The sequence below is a fragment of the Carcharodon carcharias genome, chromosome 27, assembly GCF_017639515.1.
Source record: "Carcharodon carcharias isolate sCarCar2 chromosome 27, sCarCar2.pri, whole genome shotgun sequence".
Taxonomy (NCBI): domain Eukaryota; kingdom Metazoa; phylum Chordata; class Chondrichthyes; order Lamniformes; family Lamnidae; genus Carcharodon; species Carcharodon carcharias.
The window spans coordinates 3,743,227-3,762,772 of NC_054493.1; the positions used below are offsets into that span (position 1 = coordinate 3,743,227).

Sequence of the window (19,546 nt, forward strand, 5' to 3'; positions counted from 1 at the left end):
CTGACCCTCCGACAGTGCGGCACTCCCTCAGCACTGACCCTCCGACAGTGCAGCTCTCCCTCAGCACTGACCCTCCGACAGTGCGGCTCTCCCTCAGCACTGACCCTCCGACAGTGCGGCACTCCCTCAGCACTGACCCTCCGACAGTGCGGCTCTCCCTCAGCACTGACCCTCCGACAGTGCGGCTCTCCCTCAGCACTGACCCTCCGACAGTGCGGCTCTCCCTCAGCACTGACCCTCCGACAGTGCGGCTCTCCCTCAGTACTGACCCTCTGACGGAGACCAGAACTGTACGCGGTTGCTTTGAATCTGAATGTGTCCCACATGCCTCCTTCACCCTCCCCTCCGCTTTCTTGCCAGGTCAGTATTGCTGTGGACCTGCTTCTGTGGAGGCAATCCGGAATGGAATGGTCTACCTCAAATACGATGCCCCTTTCATCTTTGCTGAGGTAAGACCCTCTCGATGGGGTTTTATTTATATTTTCATTCATGGGATGTGGGTGCACTGGCCGGGCCCAGCATTTATGACCTGTCCCTAATTGCCCCTTGAGAAGGTGGTGGGTGAGCTGCCTTCTTGAACCGCTGCAGTCCCAGTTGTGTAGGTACACCCACGGTGCTGTTAGGGAGGGAGTTCCAGGATTTTGTTCCCTGTAGTGTAGGTACACCCATGGCGCTGTTAGGGAGGGAGTTCCAGGATTTTGTCCCTGTGGTGTAGGTACACCCACAGCGCTGTTAGGGAGGGAGTTCCAGGATTTTGTCCCCTGTGGTGTAGGTACACCCACAGCGCAGTTAGGGAGGGAGTTCCAGGATTTTGTCCCCTGTGGTGTAGGTACACCCACAGCGCTGTTAGGGAGGGAGTTCCAGGATTTTGTCCCCTGTGGTGTAGGTACACCCACAGCGCTGTTAGGGAGGGAGTTCCAGGATTTTGTCCCTGTGGTGTAGGTACACCCACAGCGCTGTTAGGGAGGGAGTTCCAGGATTTTGTCCCCTGTGTGGTGTAGGTACACCCACAGCGCTGTTAGAGAGGGAGTTCCAGGATTTTGTCCCTGTGGTGTAGGTACACCCACAGCGCTGTTAGGGAGGGAGTTCCAGGATTTTAACCCAGCGACAGTGAAGGAACAGCCAATATATTTCCAAGTCGGGATGGTGAGGGGCTCGGAGGGGAACTTCCAGGTGGTGGGTGTTCCCCATGTGTCTGCTGCCCTTGTCCTTCTAGATGGTAGTGGTCGTGGGTTTGGGCGGCGCTGTCGAAGGAGCCTTGGTGAGTTGCTGCAGTGCATCTTGTAGATGGTACACACGCTGCTGCTACTGTGCGTCGGTGGGTGGAGGGAGTGAATGTTTGTGGATGGGGTGCCAATCGAGCGGAGGGGGGGCTGCTTTGTCCTGGATCGTGTCGAGCTTCTCGAGTGTTGTGGGAGCTGCAACTCATCCAGGCAAGTGGGGAGCGTCCCATCCCACTCCTGACTTGTGCCTTGTAGATGGTGGACAGGCTTTGGAGGGGGAGTCAGGAGGTGAGTTACTCTCCGCAGGATTCCCAGCCTCTGACCTGCTCTTGTAGCCACAGTATTAATATGGCTGGTCCCCAGTTCAGTTTCTGGTCAATGGTAACCCCCAGGATGTTGATAGTGGGGGGGGATTCAGTGAGGGTGATGCCCATTGAACATCAAGGGGGCGATGGTTGGATTCTCTCTTGTTGGAGATGGTCATTGCCTGACACTTGTGTGGGGGTGAATGTTATTGGCCACTGGTCAGCTCCCGAGCCTGGAAATTGTCCAGGTCTTGCCGCGTTTGGACACTGCTTCAGTATCTGAGGAGTTGTGAATGGTGCTGAACTTTGTGCAACCGTCAGCGAACATCTCCACTCCTGACGTTACAATGGAGGGAAGGTCATTGGTGAAGCAGCTGAAGATGGTTGGGCCGAGGACACTAACCCTGAGGAACTCCTGCAGTGATGTCCTGGAGCTGAGATGATTGACCCCCAACAACCACAACCATCTTCCTGCCTGCCGAATTTCAAACTCTCACAACAATTTATACCGCACGAGAGGAGAGTTGTTTTTTTTTCCCCCTTTGGTTCCCGTTGACCATTGGGTATCTGAAAGCGCAGCCCTTGGTTTAACATCTCCTCGCCTCCTCCTGTTCCCCTCCCCCCCCCCCCACCTCCACAGGTGAACAGTGACAAAGTCTTCTGGCAGAGGCAGACGGATGGAACGTTCCAGAAAGTGCTGGTGCTGAAGAAAGCGGTCGGCCACCAGATGAGCACCAAGGCCGTGGGCTCTGACGAGCGGGACGATATAACCGAATCCTACAAGTACACTGAAGGTAACAGGTCGTACGACTGTGGGGTGGACTGTGGGGTGATGCGGAGGTCAAAGGGGAAGTGGGGGAAGGGGGGGAGATAAGGGCAGTGGAGGGGTAAGGGGGTGGGGGGAGGTAGTTGGGGGTGCAGACTGCCTCTCCGTTATTGCCCATGCGTCAGACCCGTTGAGCGGGTGGATACCTCTGCAACCACCCGTGGGATCTTGCTGTGCGCTTCTTTTGTATCCTTCCCCCACCCCCCCATCTCCATGATTTTCTTTTCATTCATGGGATGCGGGTGTCACTGGCCGGGCCCAGCATTTATTGCCCGTCCCTAATTGCCCCTTGAGAAGGTGGTGGGTGAGCTGCCCTTCTTGAACCGCTGCAGTCCCCTGTGGTGTAGGTACACCCACCGTGCTGTTAAGGAGGGAGTTCCAGGATTTTGTCCCTGTGGTGTAGGTACACCCACCGTGCTGTTAGGGAGGGAGTTCCAGGATTTTGTCCCTGCGGTGTAGGTACACCCACAGCGCTGTTAGGGAGGGAGTTGCAGGATTTTGTCCCTGTGGTGTAGGTACACCCAGGGCGCTGTTAGGGAGGGAGTTCCAGGATATTGTCCCCTGTGGTGTAGGTACACCCACAGCGCTGTTAGGGAGGGAGTTGCAGGATTTTGTCCCTGTGGTGTAGGTACACCCACGGCGCTGTTAGGGAGGGAGTTCCAGGATTTTGTCCCCTGTGGTGTAGGTACACCCACGGCGCTGTTAGGGAGGGAGTTCCAGGATTTTGTCCCTGTGGTGTGGGTACACCCACAGTGCTGTTAGGGAGGGAGTTCCAGGATTTTGTCCCCTGTGGTGTAGGTACACCCACAGTGCTGTTAGGGAGGGAGTTCCAGGATTTTGTCCCCTGTGGTGTAGGTACACCCACAGCGCTGTTAGGGAGGGAGTTCCAGGATTTTGTCCCCTGTGGTGTAGGTACACCCACAGCGCTGTTAGGGAGTTCCAGGATTTTGTCCCCTGTGGTGTAGGTACACCCACAGTGCTGTTAGGGAGGGAGTTCCAGGATTTTGTCCCCTGTGGTGTAGGTACACCCACGGTGCCGTTAGGGAGGGAGTTCCAGGATTTTGTCCCCTGTGGTGTAGGTACACCCACGGTGCCGTTAGGGAGGGAGTTCCAGGATTTTGTCCCTGTGTTGTAGGTACACCCACGGCGCTGTTAGGGAGGGAGTTCCAGGATTTTGTCCCCTGTGGTGTAGGTACACCCACAGCGCTGTTAGGGAGGGAGTTCCAGGATTTTGACCCAGCGACAGTGAAGGAACGGCCGATATATTTCCATGTCGGGATGGTGAGGGGTTCGGAGGGGCAACTTCCAGGTGGTGGGTGTTCCCCATGTGTCTGCTGCCCTTGTCCTTCTAGATGGTAGCGGTCGTGGGTTTGGGCGGCACTGTCGAAGGAGCCTTGGTGAGTTGCTGCAGTGCATCTTGTAGATGGTACACACGCTGCTGCTACTGTGCGTCGGTGGGTGGAGGGAGTGAATGTTTGTGGATGGGGGGGCCGATCGAGTGGGAGCTGCTTTGTCCTGGACGGTGTCGAGCTTCTCGAGTGTTGTGGGAGCTGCAACTCATCCAGGCAAGTGGGGAGTGTCCCATCCCACTCCTGACTTGTGCCTTGTAGATGGTGGACAGGCTATGGGGGGGGAGTCAGGAGGTGAGTGACTCTCCGCAGGATTCCCAGCCTCTGACCTGCTCTTGTAGCCACAGTATTTATATGGCTGGTCCCCCAGTTCAGTTTCTGGTCAATGGTAACCCCCAGGATGTTGATAGTCGGTGGGGGGGGGGCGGGGGCGGGATTCAGCGATGGTAATGCCGTTGAACATCAAGGGGGGTGGGGGGCGATGTATTAACGGTCTAGATCTTGACGCGCGGGGGACAATTAGAAAGCTTGCGGACGATCCGAAACTCGGGAGTGTTGTGAACTGCGAGGAGGACAGTGAGGAACTTGCAGGGGACGTGGGCAAGTTGATGGGGTGAGCAGAGAGGTGGCAGATGAAGTTCAGTGCGTGGTAGTGTGAGGTGTTGGATTTTGGTAGGTAGGACACGGACAGACAACAGAAAATAAGGGGCGCAAATTTGAAAGGGGGAGCAGGAGCAGAGGGACCTGGGTGTACTTGAGCGTAGATTGTTGAAGGTGGCAGGAGAGGTGGGGAGAGCAGTGAATAAAGCAGATAGATAGTATCCTGGGCTCCATTAATAGGGGCATGGAGTACAAGAGCTGGGAGGTTATGCTGAATTTATATGCGACACTGGTTAGACCTCAGCTGGAGTATTGTGTACAGTTCTGGCCGCCACACTATAGGAAGGATGTGTGGACGCATTGGAGAGAGAGGGCAGGAGAGGTTTACAAGAACCTTTCCAGGGATGAGTCACTTCAGCTATGTGGTTAGGTCAGAGAGGTTGGGACTGTTCTTCTTGGAGAGGTGATGGCTGAGACGAGACTTGATTGAGACGTTCAAAATCAAGAGGCGGGGGGTGCTGGACAGAGTATCACAGAATCACACTGTAGAAGAGACCCTTCGGCCCATCGAGTCTGTGCACCCGACACCGTGAGAAACCCCTGACCTACCTCCCTAACCCCCATTGACCAGCGCTTGGCCCCCGCAGCCTCGAACGTTAGGAGGTGCCGAGCGCTCATCCAGGGGCTTTTTTAAAGGGTGTGAGGCTAACCCACCCTCCACCACCCTCCCAGGCAGCGCAATCCAGACCCTCCACCACCCTCTGGGTTAAAAAAAGTCGCTCCCAGCGAGGGTAAGTGAGCCACATTACCGAGCCGGACTGGTCCACTTAAATTGGCCAACGGCCGTCTGCACACTCGGGGCTGTTCAGTAAGTGCTGTCCGGTCCCCAGCCGCACCCCCCCCCCCCAGCCCCAGAGCGGGGCCCTATTACGGGCATGCGAAGGAACGTGCTGTTTGGTACGGCCCACCAATCGTTGGTCAATCGTGCGGCCGGGTCACTGACTGACCGACCGGCACCCTTTTCTCTCTCTCTCTCTCTCTCCCCCACTGTGGTGTAAATTGTTGTGAGAGTTCTGAAATCCGGCGCTCCAGGCGTTTGTCCCGGTGGGCGCAAAGAGGGAGGAGCTCGACTCTTATCAACCGTGCTTAACCGAGCTGCGTTGTCCGCCCCCTTGCCTCCCCACCACCCCCCCCCAAATACAGGGACGGACGAGGAGCGTATCGCCGTGGAGACTGCCTGTCGTCACGGCAGCCGGCCGGACACCTACGCCGACCAGTACACCGCAAGCGATGTCGAGGTGACGGTGCACACTGACGACGGGATCATCATGGGCAGCGACTTCACTGTGACGGTGGGCGTGGCCAACACCGGCTCCGAGTGCCGCTCCCTCACCCTCTTCGTCCAGGCCATCGTCATGTACTACACCGGCGTCGCCAAGGGGTCCCTTAAGAAGGATAAGCGTGATGTCCTTCTGGAGCCACATGAAAGTAGGTTGGTTGGGTGGCGGGGTGGGGGACGGGGGGGGTGGGGGGTGCTGTGTGTTGGTGAGTGGGTGGTGGGGGGGGGCCGCGGGGTAAGGTTAGTCTTCAACTCTGACCTTTCACCCTGGGGGTGGTTGTTGGGGGGGGGGGGGGCGGGGTGGTCAGTGGGGGTCAAGGGCCAGGGGTCAAGGTCCAGAGATTCTGGTCTGGTCCAAATGTGGCCCTGACCCTTGCTCTCTCCGGGTTAAGCGGGGTCGGGGGGGGTGGTGGGGGGAGGGGAGGTGGTGGTCAGGGTTCGGACTTTGGACATAGTCCTCTCTCTCTCTCTTTCTCTCTCACTTCCTCCCTTTCTCTCGCATTCTCTCTCTCTCTGCCTCTCATATTCATTCCCTCACACTTTCTCCCTCCCTGATTCTCTCTCCCTCTCTGATTCTCTCACACTCTCTCTCTCTCATACACACTCACTCACACTGTCCTTCTGTCTCTCACACTCTCTCTCTCTCTCACACACACACACACACTCACTCACACTGTCCTTCTGTCTCTCACACTCTGTCTCTCTCTCTCACGCACTCTCTCTCACACTTTCACTCTCTCTCAGACATGCTCTCTTTCCCTCACAGTCTCTCTGCCCCTCTCTCTCTCTTTCTCTCACTCACTGTTATTCTCTCTCCCTCTCACACTCAGTCACTTTCACTCACTCTCTCACTCTCTCTCTTTCGCTCTCTCTCAATCTCACTCTCTCTCACACACACTCTCTCTCCCTCACAGTCTCTCTTACTCACTGTCATCCTCTCTCTCTCACTCTCTCACTCACTCACTCTCTCAGTCCCTATCTCTCACACTGTTTCTCTCTCTCTCACATTCTCTCTCTCTCACACACCTACTCTCTCTCTTTCACTCTCTCTCACTCTCACTCTCTCTCACACATTTTTTTCTCTCTCTCTCCCTCACATTCTCTCTCTCTCTCTTACTCACTGTCATTCTCTCTCCCTCTCTCACACTCACTTACTTTCACTCACTCTCATACTCTCTCTCACACACACACTCATTCACACTGTCTCTCACACTCTGTGTCTCTCTCACGCTCTCTCCCTCACACTCTCACTGTCTCATTCTCTCTCTTTCTCTTTCTCCCTCTGTCTCTCTCTCTCTCTCTGTCTCTCTCTCTCTCACACTCTCTCTCTCTTTCTTTCACTCTCACTCTCTCTCACTCTCTCATTCTCTCTCTCTGTCTCTGTCTCACCCCCTCTCTTTCTCTCACACACTGTCTCTGTCACTCTCTCTCTGTCTTACCCCTCTCACTCTCTCACTCTCTCACTCTCTCTCTCTCTGTCTCACCCCCTCTCTCTCTCTCTCTGTCTGTCTCACCCCCTCTCTCTTTCTCTCACACTCTCTCTGTCACTCTCTCTCTCTGTTTCACCCCTCTCACTCTCTCACTCTCTCTCTGTCTCACCCCCTCTCTCTCTCTCTGTCTCACCCCTCTCACTCTCTCTCTCTCTCTCTCTCACTCTCTCACTCTCTTTCTCTGTCTCACCCCTCTCACTCTCTCACTCTCTCTCTGTCTCACCCCCTCTCTCTCTCAATCTCTCACTCTCTCACTCTCTCTCTGTCCCTCTACCGCTCTTTCTCTCACACACTCTCTCTGTCACTCTCTCTCTCTCTGTCTCCTCTCTCTGTCTCACCCCCTCTCACTCTCTGTCTTTCTCTCACACACTCTCTCACTCTCTCTCACTCTCTCTGTCTCTCTCCCTCTCTCTCCATCTCCCTCTCTCCCTGTCTCTCTCTGTCTACCCCACTCTCTCTGTCTCTCTCTACCCCACTCTTTCTCTTTCTCTACCCCACTCTTTCTCTTTCTCTACCCCACTCTCTCTCTTTCTCTACCCCTCTCTCTCTCTCTCTCTCACTCACTCTCTCTCTCTCACTCTCTCTCTCTGTCTCTCTCCCTCTCTCTTTCTCTCACACAATCTCTCACTCTCTCTCTCTCTCACACAGAGAAGGAAGTGAAGCTGGTGTTCCATAATGAAGACTATCTGGAGTTCCTGGTAGACCAGGCAGCTATGATGTTCACTGTCACTGGCCGGGTTAAGGAGACCGGACAAGCCATTGTCAACCAGCACACTTTCCGACTCCGGACTCCGGACCTGATGATCACGGTGAGTAATCCCCACTGTCCTCCTCATCGTGGGACTGTTCTCAAACTCATTCAGGGTGACTGCGTCTGCTGGACTGGGACATGGGAAGGAGAACAATGATGATGGATTTGTTTGATGCTAATAACTGTTCTCTCTCTCTCTCTTTCTCTATCTCTCTCTCTCTGTCTCTCTCTCTCTGTCTCTCTCTCTCTCTGTCTGTCTCTCTCTCTCTGTCTCTCTTTATCTCTCTCTGGATCTCTCTCTCTCTCTCTGTCTCTCTCTCTATCTGTCTCTCTCTCTGTCTTTCCCTGTCTCTTTCTCCCTCTACCCTGCTCTCTCCCTCTCTCTGTCTTTCTCTCCCTCTCTCTCCATCTCCCTCTCTCTCTGTCTCTCCTTGTCTCTCCCTGTCTCTCTCTGTCTCTCTCTCTATCTACCCCTCTCTATCTCTACCCCGCTCTCTCTCTCTCTACCCCCTCTCTCTCTCTTTACCCCGCTCTCTCTCTCTTTACCCCGCTCTCTCTCTACACCGCTCTCTCTCTCTGTCTCTCTCTACACCGCTCTCTCTCTCTCTCTCTCCATCTCCCTCTCTGTCTCTCTCTCTCTCTTTACCCCGCTCTCTCTCTCTCTACCCCTCTCTCTCTCTCTACCCCACTCTATATCTCTCTTTCTCTACCTCGCTCTCTCTCTCTCTACACCGCTCTCTCTCTGTCTCTCTCTACACCACTCTCTCTCTCTGTCTCTTGCTCCATCTCCCTCTCTCTGTCTCTCTCTCTCTTTACCCTGCTCTCTCTCTCTCTCTCTACGCTGCTCTCTCTCTCGCTCTCTCTACCCCACTCTTTCTCTCTACCCTGCTCTCTCTCTCTCTCTCTCTACATCGCCCTCTCTCTCTCTACATCGCCCTCTCTCTCTCTCTCCCTCTCTCTACATCGCCCTCTCTCTCTCTCTCTCTCTACTTCACCCTCTCTCTCTCTCTAGCCTCTGGGAGATGCCCAGGTGGGCAAACCGATGAAGGTGGAAATTGCATTGACGAACCCGCTCCCTAAGTCCCTGAAGAATGTCACCCTGCGGATTGAGGGACCTGGGCTCCAGAATCCAGGGAAAGTTAACATTGGGTGAGTGTTTGGGGGAGGTGGTGGGGGGGGGAAGGGAGGTGGGGGAGGTTGCGGTAGTGGGAGGGGCCTGGGGAGAGTGGGGGGCGGTGGTGGGGAGATGGGAGAGAGCAGTGTGAGAGGGGCTGGGGAGGGAGTCGGTGGGAGCGCCGCACCGTCTGCTGAGATCAGACACTCGGGCGAGTTGCTGCAGTGCATCTTGTAGATGGTACACACGCTGCTGCTACTGTGCGTCGGTGGGTGGAGGGAGTGAATGTTTGTGGATGGGGTGCCGATCGAGCTGGGGGGTGGGGGTGGCTGCTTTGTCCTGGACGGTGTCGAGCTTCTCGAGTGTTGTGGGAGCTGCAACTCATCCAGGCAAGTGGAGAGTGTCCCATCCCACTCCTGACTTGTGCCTTGTAGATGGTGGACAGGCTATGGGGGGGCAGTCAGGAGGTGAGTTACTCTCCGCAGGATTCCCAGCCTCTGACCTGCTCTTGTAGCCACAGTATTTATATGGCTGGTCCCCCAGTTCAGTTTCTGGTCAATGGGAAGCCCCCAGGATGTTGATAGTGGGGGATTCAGTGATCGTGATGCCCATCGAACATCAAGGGGGTGATCTGCGAGGTTCTGTTGAGCTGGGATGATCTGAGGAAGGGGCTGGGATGGGTATGTTCCCTATACACTTGTGTGCCCCTCTCTCTCTCTCAATCTCTCTCTAGCCCAATCTCTCTCTCTCTCTCTCTCTCAATCTCGCTCAATCTCTCAATCTCTCAATCTCTCTCTCTCTCTCTCAGTCTCACTCTCTCAATCTCTCTCTCAATCTCTATCTCTCAATCTCTCTCTCACTCTCAATCTCTCTCTCAATCTCAATCTCTCTCTCTCAATCTCTCTCTCCCTCAGTCTCTATCTCTCAATCTCACTCTCTCAATCTCACTCTCTCAATCTCGCTCAATCTCTCACTCAATTTCTCTCTCTCAATCTCAATCTCTCTCTCTCTCAAGCTCTCTCTCTCTCCCAATCTCTCTCTCTCAATTTCTCTCTCTCAATCTCTTTCTCTCAATCTCACTCTCTCAATCTCACTCTCTCAATCTCACTCTCTCAATCTCACTCTCTCAATCTCACTCTCTCAATCTCTCACTCAATCTCTCTCTCTCACTCTCAATCTCTCCCTCTCTCAATCTCTCTCTCTCTCAATCTCACTCTCAATCTCACTCTCTCAATCTCATTCTCTCAATCTCTCTCTCTCAATCTCTATCTCTCTCAATCTCTATATCTCTCAATCGCTATCTCTCAATCTCTCTCTCTCAATCTCTATCTCTCAATCGATATCTCTCAATCTCTCTCTCTCTCAATCTCTGTCTCTCAATCTCTCTCTCAATCTCTCTCTCAATCTCTCTCTCTCACTCTCAATCTCTCTCACTCACAATCTCTCAATCTCTCTCTCTCTCAATCTCTCTCTCTCTCCATCTCACTCTCTCAATCTCTATCTCTCAATCTCACACTCAATCTCACTCTCTCAATCTCACTCTCTCAATCTCACTCTCTCAATCTCTCTCTCTCAATCTCTATCTCTCTCAATCTCTATCTCTCTCAATCGCTATCTTTCAATCTCTCTCTCTCTCAATCTCTATCTCGCTCAATCGCTATCTCTCAATCTCTCTCTCTCTCAATCTCTATCTCTCAATCGCTATCTCTCAATCTCTGTCTCTCAATCTCTGTCTCTCAATCTCTCAATCTCACTCTCTCAAACTTACTCTCTCAATCTCTATCTCTCTCAATCTCTATCTCTCTCAATCTCTATCTCTCTCAATCGCCAACTCTCAATCTCACTCTCTCAATCTCACTCTCTCAATCTCACTCTCTCAATCTCACTCTCAATCTCACTCTCAATCTCACTCTCTCAATCTCTATCTCTCTCAATCTCTATCTCTCTCAATCGCCAACTCTCAATCTCTCTCTCAATCTCACTCTCTCAATCTCACTCTCTCAATCTCACTCTCTCACTCTCACTCTCTCAATCTCACTCTCTCAATCTCTCTCTCTCACTCTCAATCTCTCTCACTCTCAATCTCTCTCTCTCAATCTCTCTCTCAATCTCTCTCTCAATCTCTCTCTCAATCTCTATCTCTCAATCTCTATCTCTCAATCTCACTCTCTCAATCTCACTCTCTCAATCTCTTTCTCTCTCAATCTTTATCTCTCAATCTCTCTCTCCCTCAATCTCTATCTCTCAATCGCTATCTCTCAATCGCTATCTCTCAATCGCTATCTCTCAATCTCTCTCTCTCTCAATCTCTCTCTCAATCTCACTCTCTCAATCTCACTCTCTCAATCTCTCTCTCTTACTCTCTCAATTTCACTCTCTCAATCTCTCTCTCTCAATCTCTCTCTCTCAATCTAACTCTCTCAATCTCACTCTCTCAATCTCTAACTCTCTCAATCTCTCTCTCTCTCAATCTCCATCTCTCTCAATCTCTATCTCTCTCAATCACCAACTCTCAATCTCTCTCACAATCTCACTCTCTCAATCTCACTCTCTCAATCTCTCACTCAATCTCTCTCTCCCACTCTCAATCTCTCTCTCTCTCTCTCTCAATCTCTCTCTCTCTCAATCTCTTTCTCTCAATCTCTCTCTCAATCTCACTCTCTCAATCTCTATCTCTCTCAATCTCTATCTCTCTCAATCTCTATCTCTCTCAATCTTTATCTCTCAATCTCTCTCTCCCTCAATCTCTATCTCTCAATCGCTATCTCTCAATCTCTCTCTCTCTCAATCTCTCTCTCAATCTCACTCTCTCAATCTCACTCTCTCAATCTCTCACTCAATCTCTCTCTCTCATCCTCAATCTCTCTCACACTCAATCTCTCTCTCTCACTCTCTCAATCTCTATCTCTCAATCTCACTCTCTCAATCTCTATCTCTCAATCTCTCTCTCTCAATCTCTCTCTCTCAATCTAACTCTCTCAATCTCACTCTCTCAATCTCTAACTCTCTCAATCTCTATCTCTCTCAATCGCTATCTCTCAATCTCTCTCTCTCTCAATCTCTGTCTCTCAGTCTCTCTCTCAATCTCTCTCTCTCAATCTCTATCTCTCTCAATCACCAACTCTCAATCTCTCACTCAATTTCTCTCTCTCAATCTCTCACTCAATCTCTCTCTCCCACTCTCAATCTCTCTCTCTCTCAGTCCCTCTCTCTCTCAATCTCTTTCTCTCAATCTCTCTCTCAATCTCACTCTCTCAATCTCACTCTCTCAATCTCAATCTCTCAATCTCACTCTCTCATTCTCACTCTCTCAATCTCTCACTCAATCTCTCTCTCACTCTCAATCTCTCTCTCTCTCAATCCCTCTATCTCTCAATCTCTCTATCTCTCAATCTCACTCTCTCAATCTCACTCTCTAAATCTCTCTCTCTCAATCTCTATCTCTCAATCTCTATCTCTCTCAATCGCTATCTCTCAATCTATCTCTCAATCTCTATCTCTCAATCTCTTTCTCTCAATCTCTCTCTCAATCTCACTCTCTCAATCTCACTTTCTCAATCTCTCTCTCAATCTCTATCTCTCTCAATCCCTCTCTCAATCTCTATCTCAATCTCTATCTCTCAATCTCTCTCTCTCTCAATCTCTATCCCTCAATCTCTCTCTCTCAATCTCACTCTCTCAATCTCACTCTCTCAATCTCACTCTCTCAATCTCACTCTCTCAATCTCACCCTCTCAACCTCTCTCTCAATCTCTATCTCTCTCAATCTATATCTCTCAATCTCTATCTCTCAATCTCTTTCTCTCAATCTCACTTTCTCAATCTCACTCTCTCAATCTCACTCTCTCGATCTCTCTCAATCTCTCACTCAATCTCTCTCAATCTCTCTCACTCTCAATCTCTCTCACTCTCAATCTCTCTCTCTCTCAATCTCTCGATCTCTCTCAATCTCTCACTCAATCTCTCTCAATCTCTCTCACTCTCAATCTCTCTCACTCTCAATCTCTCTCTCTCTCAATCTCTCAATCTCTCTCAATCTCACTCTCTCAATCTCACTCTCTCAATCTCTCTCTCTCACTCTCAATCTCTCTCACTCTCAATCTCTCTCTCTCAATCTCTCTCTCAATCTCTCTCTCAATCTCTCTCTCAATCTCTATCTCTCAATCTCTATCTCTCAATCTCACTCTCTCAATCTCACTCTCTCAATCTCTTTCTCTCTCAATCTTTATCTCTCAATCTCTCTCTCCCTCAATCTCTATCTCTCAATCGCTATCTCTCAATCGCTATCTCTCAATCGCTATCTCTCAATCTCTCTCTCTCTCTATCTCTCTCTCAATCTCACTCTCTCAATCTCACTCTCTCAATCTCTCTCTCTTACTCTCTCAATTTCACTCTCTCAATCTCTCTCTCTCAATCTCTCTCTCTCAATCTAACTCTCTCAATCTCACTCTCTCAATCTCTAACTCTCTCAATCTCTCTCTCTCTCAATCTCCATCTCTCTCAATCTCTATCTCTCTCAATCACCAACTCTCAATCTCTCTCACAATCTCACTCTCTCAATCTCACTCTCTCAATCTCACTCTCTCAATCTCTCTCTCCCACTCTCAATCTCTCTCTCTCTCTCTCTCAATCTCTCACTCTCTCAATCTCAATCTCTCAATCTCTCTCTCAATCTCTCTCTCTCAATCTCTATCTCTCTCAATCTCTATCTCTCTCAATCTCTATCTCTCTCAATCACTATCTCTCAATCTCTCTCTCCCTCAATCTCTATCTCTCAATCGCTATCTCTCAATCTCTCTCTCTCTCTCAATCTCTCTCTCAATCTCACTCTCTCAATCTCACTCTCTCAATCTCTCACTCAATCTCTCTCTCTCATCCTCAATCTCTCTCACACTCAATCTCTCTCTCTCACTCTCTCAATCTCTATCTCTCAATCTCACTCTCTCAATCTCTATCTCTCAATCTCTCTCTCTCAATCTCTCTCTCTCAATCTAACTCTCTCAATCTCACTCTCTCAATCTCTAACTCTCTCAATCTCTATCTCTCTCAATCGCTATCTCTCAATCTCTCTCTCTCTCAATCTCTGTCTCTCAGTCTCTCTCTCAATCTCTCTCTCTCAATCTCTATCTCTCTCAATCACCAACTCTCAATCTCTCACTCAATTTCTCTCTCTCAATCTCTCACTCAATCTCTCTCTCCCACTCTCAATCTCTCTCTCTCTCAGTCCCTCTCTCTCTCAATCTCTTTCTCTCAATCTCTCTCTCAATCTCACTCTCTCAATCTCACTCTCTCAATCTCAATCTCTCAATCTCACTCTCTCATTCTCACTCTCTCAATCTCTCACTCAATCTCTCTCTCACTCTCAATCTCTCTCTCTCTCAATCCCTCTATCTCTCAATCTCTCTATCTCTCAATCTCACTCTCTCAATCTCACTCTCTAAATCTCTCTCTCTCAATCTCTATCTCTCAATCTCTATCTCTCTCAATCGCTATCTCTCAATCTATCTCTCAATCTCTATCTCTCAATCTCTTTCTCTCAATCTCTCTCTCAATCTCACTCTCTCAATCTCACTTTCTCAATCTCTCTCTCAATCTCTATCTCTCTCAATCCCTCTCTCAATCTCTATCTCAATCTCTATCTCTCAATCTCTCTCTCTCTCAATCTCTATCCCTCAATCTCTCTCTCTCAATCTCACTCTCTCAATCTCACTCTCTCAATCTCACTCTCTCAATCTCACTCTCTCAATCTCACCCTCTCAACCTCTCTCTCAATCTCTATCTCTCTCAATCTATATCTCTCAATCTCTATCTCTCAATCTCTTTCTCTCAATCTCACTTTCTCAATCTCACTCTCTCAATCTCACTCTCTCGATCTCTCTCAATCTCTCACTCAATCTCTCTCAATCTCTCTCACTCTCAATCTCTCTCACTCTCAATCTCTCTCTCTCTCAATCTCTCGATCTCTCTCAATCTCTCACTCAATCTCTCTCAATCTCTCTCACTCTCAATCTCTCTCACTCTCAATCTCTCTCTCTCTCAATCTCTCAATCTCTCTCAATCTCACTCTCTCAATCTCACTCTCTCAATCTCTCACTCAATCTCTCTCTCTCACTCTCAATCTCTCTCACTCTCAATCTCTCTCTCTCTCTCAATCTCTCTCTCTCAATTTCTCTCTCTCAATTTCTCTCTCTCAACCTCTATCTCTCAATCTCTTTCTCTCAATCTCTTTCTCCCAATCTCACTCTCTCAATCTCACTCTCTCAATCTCACTCTCTCAATCTCTCTCTCAATCTCTCTCTCTCTCAATCTCTCTCGCTCCATCTCACAATCTCACTCTCTTAATCTCTGTCTCTCAATCTCTATCTCTCTCAATCTCTATCTCTCTCAATCGCTATCTCTCAATCTCTCTCTCTCTCAATCTCTATCTCTCAATCGCTATCTCTCAATCTCAAACTCTGTCTCTCAATCTCTCTCTCAATCTCACTCTCAATCTCTCTCCCTCAATCTCACTCTCTCAATCTCTCTCTCTCAATCTCTCTCTCTCAATCTCTCTCTCTCAAAATCTATCTCTAAATCTCTATCTCTCAATCTCTATCTCTCAATCTCTATCTCTCAATCTCTATCTCTCAATCTCTATCTCTCAATCTCTATCTCTCAATCTCTATCTCTCAATCTCTATCTCTCTCAATCTCACTCTCTCAATCTCTCACTCAATCTCTCCCTCTCACTCTCAATCTCTCTCTCTCAATCTCTCTCTCTCTCAATCTCTCTCTCTCAATCTCACTCTCTCAATCTCTATCTCTCAATCTCTCAATCTCACTCTCTCAATCTCTATCTCTCTCAATCGCTATCTCTCAATCTCTCTCTCTCAATCTCTATCTCTCAATCGCTATCTTTCAATCTCTCTCTCTCAATCGCTATCTCTCAATCTCTCTCTCTCTCAATCTCTGTCTCTCAATCTCTCTCTCAATCTCACTCTCTCAATCTCACTCTCTCAATCTCACTCTCTCAATCTCTCTCTCTCAATCTCACTCTCTCAATCTCTAACTCTCAATCTCTATCTCTCAATCTCAATCTCTCAATCTCTATCTCTCTCAATCTCTATCTCTCTCAATCGCTATTTCTCAATCTCTCTCTCTCAATCTTTATCTCTCAATCGCTATCTCTCAATCTCTCTCTCTCAATCTCTATCTCTCAATCGCTATCTCTCAATCTCTCTCTCTCTCAATCTCTCTCTCTCTCAATCTCTCTCTCTCTCAATCTCTGTCTCTCAATCTCACTCTCTCAATCTCACTCTCTCAATCTCACTCTCTCAATCTCACTCTCTCAATCTCTATCTCTCAATCTCACTCTCTCAATCTCTATCTCTCAATCTCACTCTCTCAATCTCTCTCTCTCAATCTCTCTCTCTCAATCTCCATCTCTCTCAATCTCTATCTCTCTCAATCGCCAACTCTCAGTCTCTCTCTCAATCTCACTCTCAATCTCTCTCTCTCAATCTCTCACTCAATCTCTCTCTCTCTCACTCTCAATCTCTCTCTCTCAATCTCTCTCTCTCAATTTCTCTCTCTCAATTGCTCTCTCTTAATTTCTCTCTCTCAATCTCTATCTCTCAATCGCTCTCTCTCAATCTCACTCTCTCAATCTCTCTCTGTCAATTTCTATCTCTCTCAATCTCTATCAATCTCACTCTCTCAATCTCACTCTCTCAATCTATCACTCAATCTCTCTCACTCTCAATCTCTCTCACTCTCAATCTCTCTCTCTCTCTCAATCTCACTCTCTCAATCTCTATCTTTCAATCTCTCTCTCTCAATCTCTCTCTCTCAATCTCTCTCTCTCAATCTCTCTCTCTCAATCTCTATCTCTCTCAATCTCTATCTCTCTCAATCTCTATCTCTCTCAATCGCTATCTCTCTCAATCTCTATCTCTCAATCGCTATCTCTCAATCTCTCTCTCTCTCTCAATCTCTGTCTCTCAATCTCTCAATCTCACTCTCTCAATCTCTATCTCTCTCAATCTCTATCTCTCAATCGCTATCTCTCAATCTCTCTCTCTCTCAATCTGTCTCTCAATCTCTCTCTCAATCTCACTCTTTCAATCTCTCTCTCTCCATCTCTATCTCTCTCAATCGCCAACTCTCAATCTCTCTCTCAATCTCACTCTCTCAATCTCACTCTCTCAATCTCACTCTCTCAATCTCACTCTCTCAATCTCACTCTCTCAATATCTCTCTCTCACTCTCAATCTCGCTCACTCTCAATCTCACTCACTCTCAATCTCTCTCTCAATCTCTCTCTCTCTCAATCTCAATCTCTCAATCTCACTCTATCAATTTCACTCTCTCAATCTCACTGTCTCAATCTCTATCTCTCTCAATCTTTATCTCTCAATCTCTCTCTCACTCAATCTCTCTCTCACTCAATCTCTATCTCTCAATCTCACTCTCTCAATCTCTCTCTCTCAATCTCTATCTCTCTCAATCACTATCTCTCAATCTCTCTCTCTCTATCTCTATCTCTCAATCGCTATCTTTCAATCTCTCTCTCTCAATCTCTTTCTCTCAATCTCTCTCTCAATCTCACTCTCTCAATCTCTCTCTCTCAATCTCCATCTCTCAATCTCACTCTCTCAATCTCTCACTCAATCTCTCTCTCTCTCTCAATCTCTCTCTCTCTCAATCTCTATCTCTCAATCTCTATCTCTCAATCTCTATCTCTCAATCTCTCTCTCAATCTAACTCTCTCAATCTCTCTCTCTTAATCTCTATCTCAATTTCACTCTCTCAATCTCTCTTTTTCTCAATCTCACTCTCTCAATCTCTCTCTCTCTCAATCTCTGAATCTCTCTCAATCTCTCTCTGAATCTCTCAATCTCTTTCTCAATCTCTTTCAATCTCTTTCAATCTCTTTCAATCTCTTTCAATCTCTTTCAATCTCTTTCAATCTCTCTCTCTCAATCTCTCTCTCTCTCAATCTTTCTCTCTCAATCTCACTCTATCTCTCTCTCAATCTCACTCTGTCTCTCTCTCTCTCAATCTCTCTCTGTCTCTCAATCTCTCTCAATCTCTCTCTCAATCTCTCTCTCTCGCTCTCAATCTCTCGCTCTCAATCTCTCGCTCTCAATCTCTCTCTCAATCTCTCTCTCTCAATCTCTCTCTCAATCTCTCTCTCTCTCAAACTCTCTCACAATCTCTCTCTCCCTAACTCTCTCTCAATCTCTCTCAATCTCCCTCTCTCTCACTCTCAATCTCTCTCTCTCTCAATCTCTCTCTCACTCTCAGTCTCTCTCTCTCTCTCAATCTCTCTCTCTCACTATCTCTCTCTCACTGTCTCTCTCTCTCTCTTTCTCTGTCTCTCTCTCTCTCTCTCTCTCACTCACTCTCTCTCACTGACGTTCTCTGCTCTCTCTCCCCCCGGCCTTGTTTTACAGGGATGTGCCCCACCATGCCAGTTTCACTATCTATCTCTCTCTTACTCTCTCTCGATCTTTCTCTCTCTCACTCTCTCTCTCTCACTGGCATTCTCTGCTCTCTCTCTTCCTCGGGCCTTGTTTTACAGGGATGTACCCCACCATGCCAGTATCACCATCTCTCTCTCTCTCTCTCTCCCCCTGCCTTGTTTTACAGGGATGTACCCCACCATGCCAGTTATCACCATCTCTCTCCCCCTGCCTTGTTTTACAGGGATGTACCCCACCATGCCAGTATCACCATCTCTCTCTCTCTCTCCCTGCCTTGTTTTACAGGGATGTACCCCACCATGCCAGTATCACCATCTCTCTCTCTCTCTCTCCCCCTGCCTTGTTTTATAGGGATGTACCCCACCATGCCAGTATCACCATCTCTCTCTCTCTCCCCCTGCCTTGTTTTACAGGGATGTACCCCACCATGCCAGTATCACTAGCTCTCTCTCTCTCTCTCTCTCCCCCACCTTGTTTTACAGGGATGTACCCCACCATGCCAGTATCACCATCTCTCTCTCTCTCTCCCCCTGCCTTGTTTTACAGGGATGTACCCACCATGCCAGTATCACCATCTCTCTCTCTCTCCCCCTGCCTTGTTTTACAGGGATGTACCCCGTCATGCCAGTATCACAGTCACGGAGACCCTGGTACCCCTCAAGCCTGGCTGCAGGAAACTGATCGCCAGCCTGGATTGTCAGCAGCTCACCCAGGTCCATGGAGTGGCCGAGGTCTTGGTGCAGGAGAGCTGAACCCATTAACAACAGCACCCCCCCCTCCCACTGCAACTCCCCCAACCCGAACCCTCACTCCCTACCCTCCCCAACGCCCCCACCCCTCCACCCCCGCCCCCAGAACCCTCCCCTCCCTCCCCTCTCCAACCCTCCATCCCCGCCCCCACCCTCCTACCCCTCCATCCCCGACCCCAGAAACCTCCCCTCCCCACCCCCGAACCCTCCCTCCCTCCCTCCTGGACCCTCCAACCTCTCCACCCCCCAACCCCCGAACCTTCCCCTCCACCCCCAAACCCTCCACACCCCCACCCCCAAAACCTCCCTCCCTCCCTCCCTCCCCTCCAGCCCCCTC

General features: G+C 49.4%; 1 protein-coding gene across 1 annotated transcript in view; it reads left to right on the plus strand.

The window, feature by feature from the left end:
- Window positions 1-19,292, plus strand: part of tgm1l1 (transglutaminase 1 like 1) — a 151,892-nt gene extending 132,600 nt beyond the window's left edge. The window contains exons 9-14 of the mRNA XM_041175398.1: window positions 361-449; window positions 2,169-2,322; window positions 5,507-5,791; window positions 7,781-7,941; window positions 8,896-9,032; window positions 19,068-19,292. Coding sequence (XP_041031332.1) covers window positions 361-449; window positions 2,169-2,322; window positions 5,507-5,791; window positions 7,781-7,941; window positions 8,896-9,032; window positions 19,068-19,212 — 971 coding nt within the window. The 3' untranslated portion in view covers window positions 19,213-19,292. The remainder of the gene's footprint in view (window positions 1-360; window positions 450-2,168; window positions 2,323-5,506; window positions 5,792-7,780; window positions 7,942-8,895; window positions 9,033-19,067) is intronic.
- Window positions 19,293-19,546: the final 254 nt, after the last annotated feature.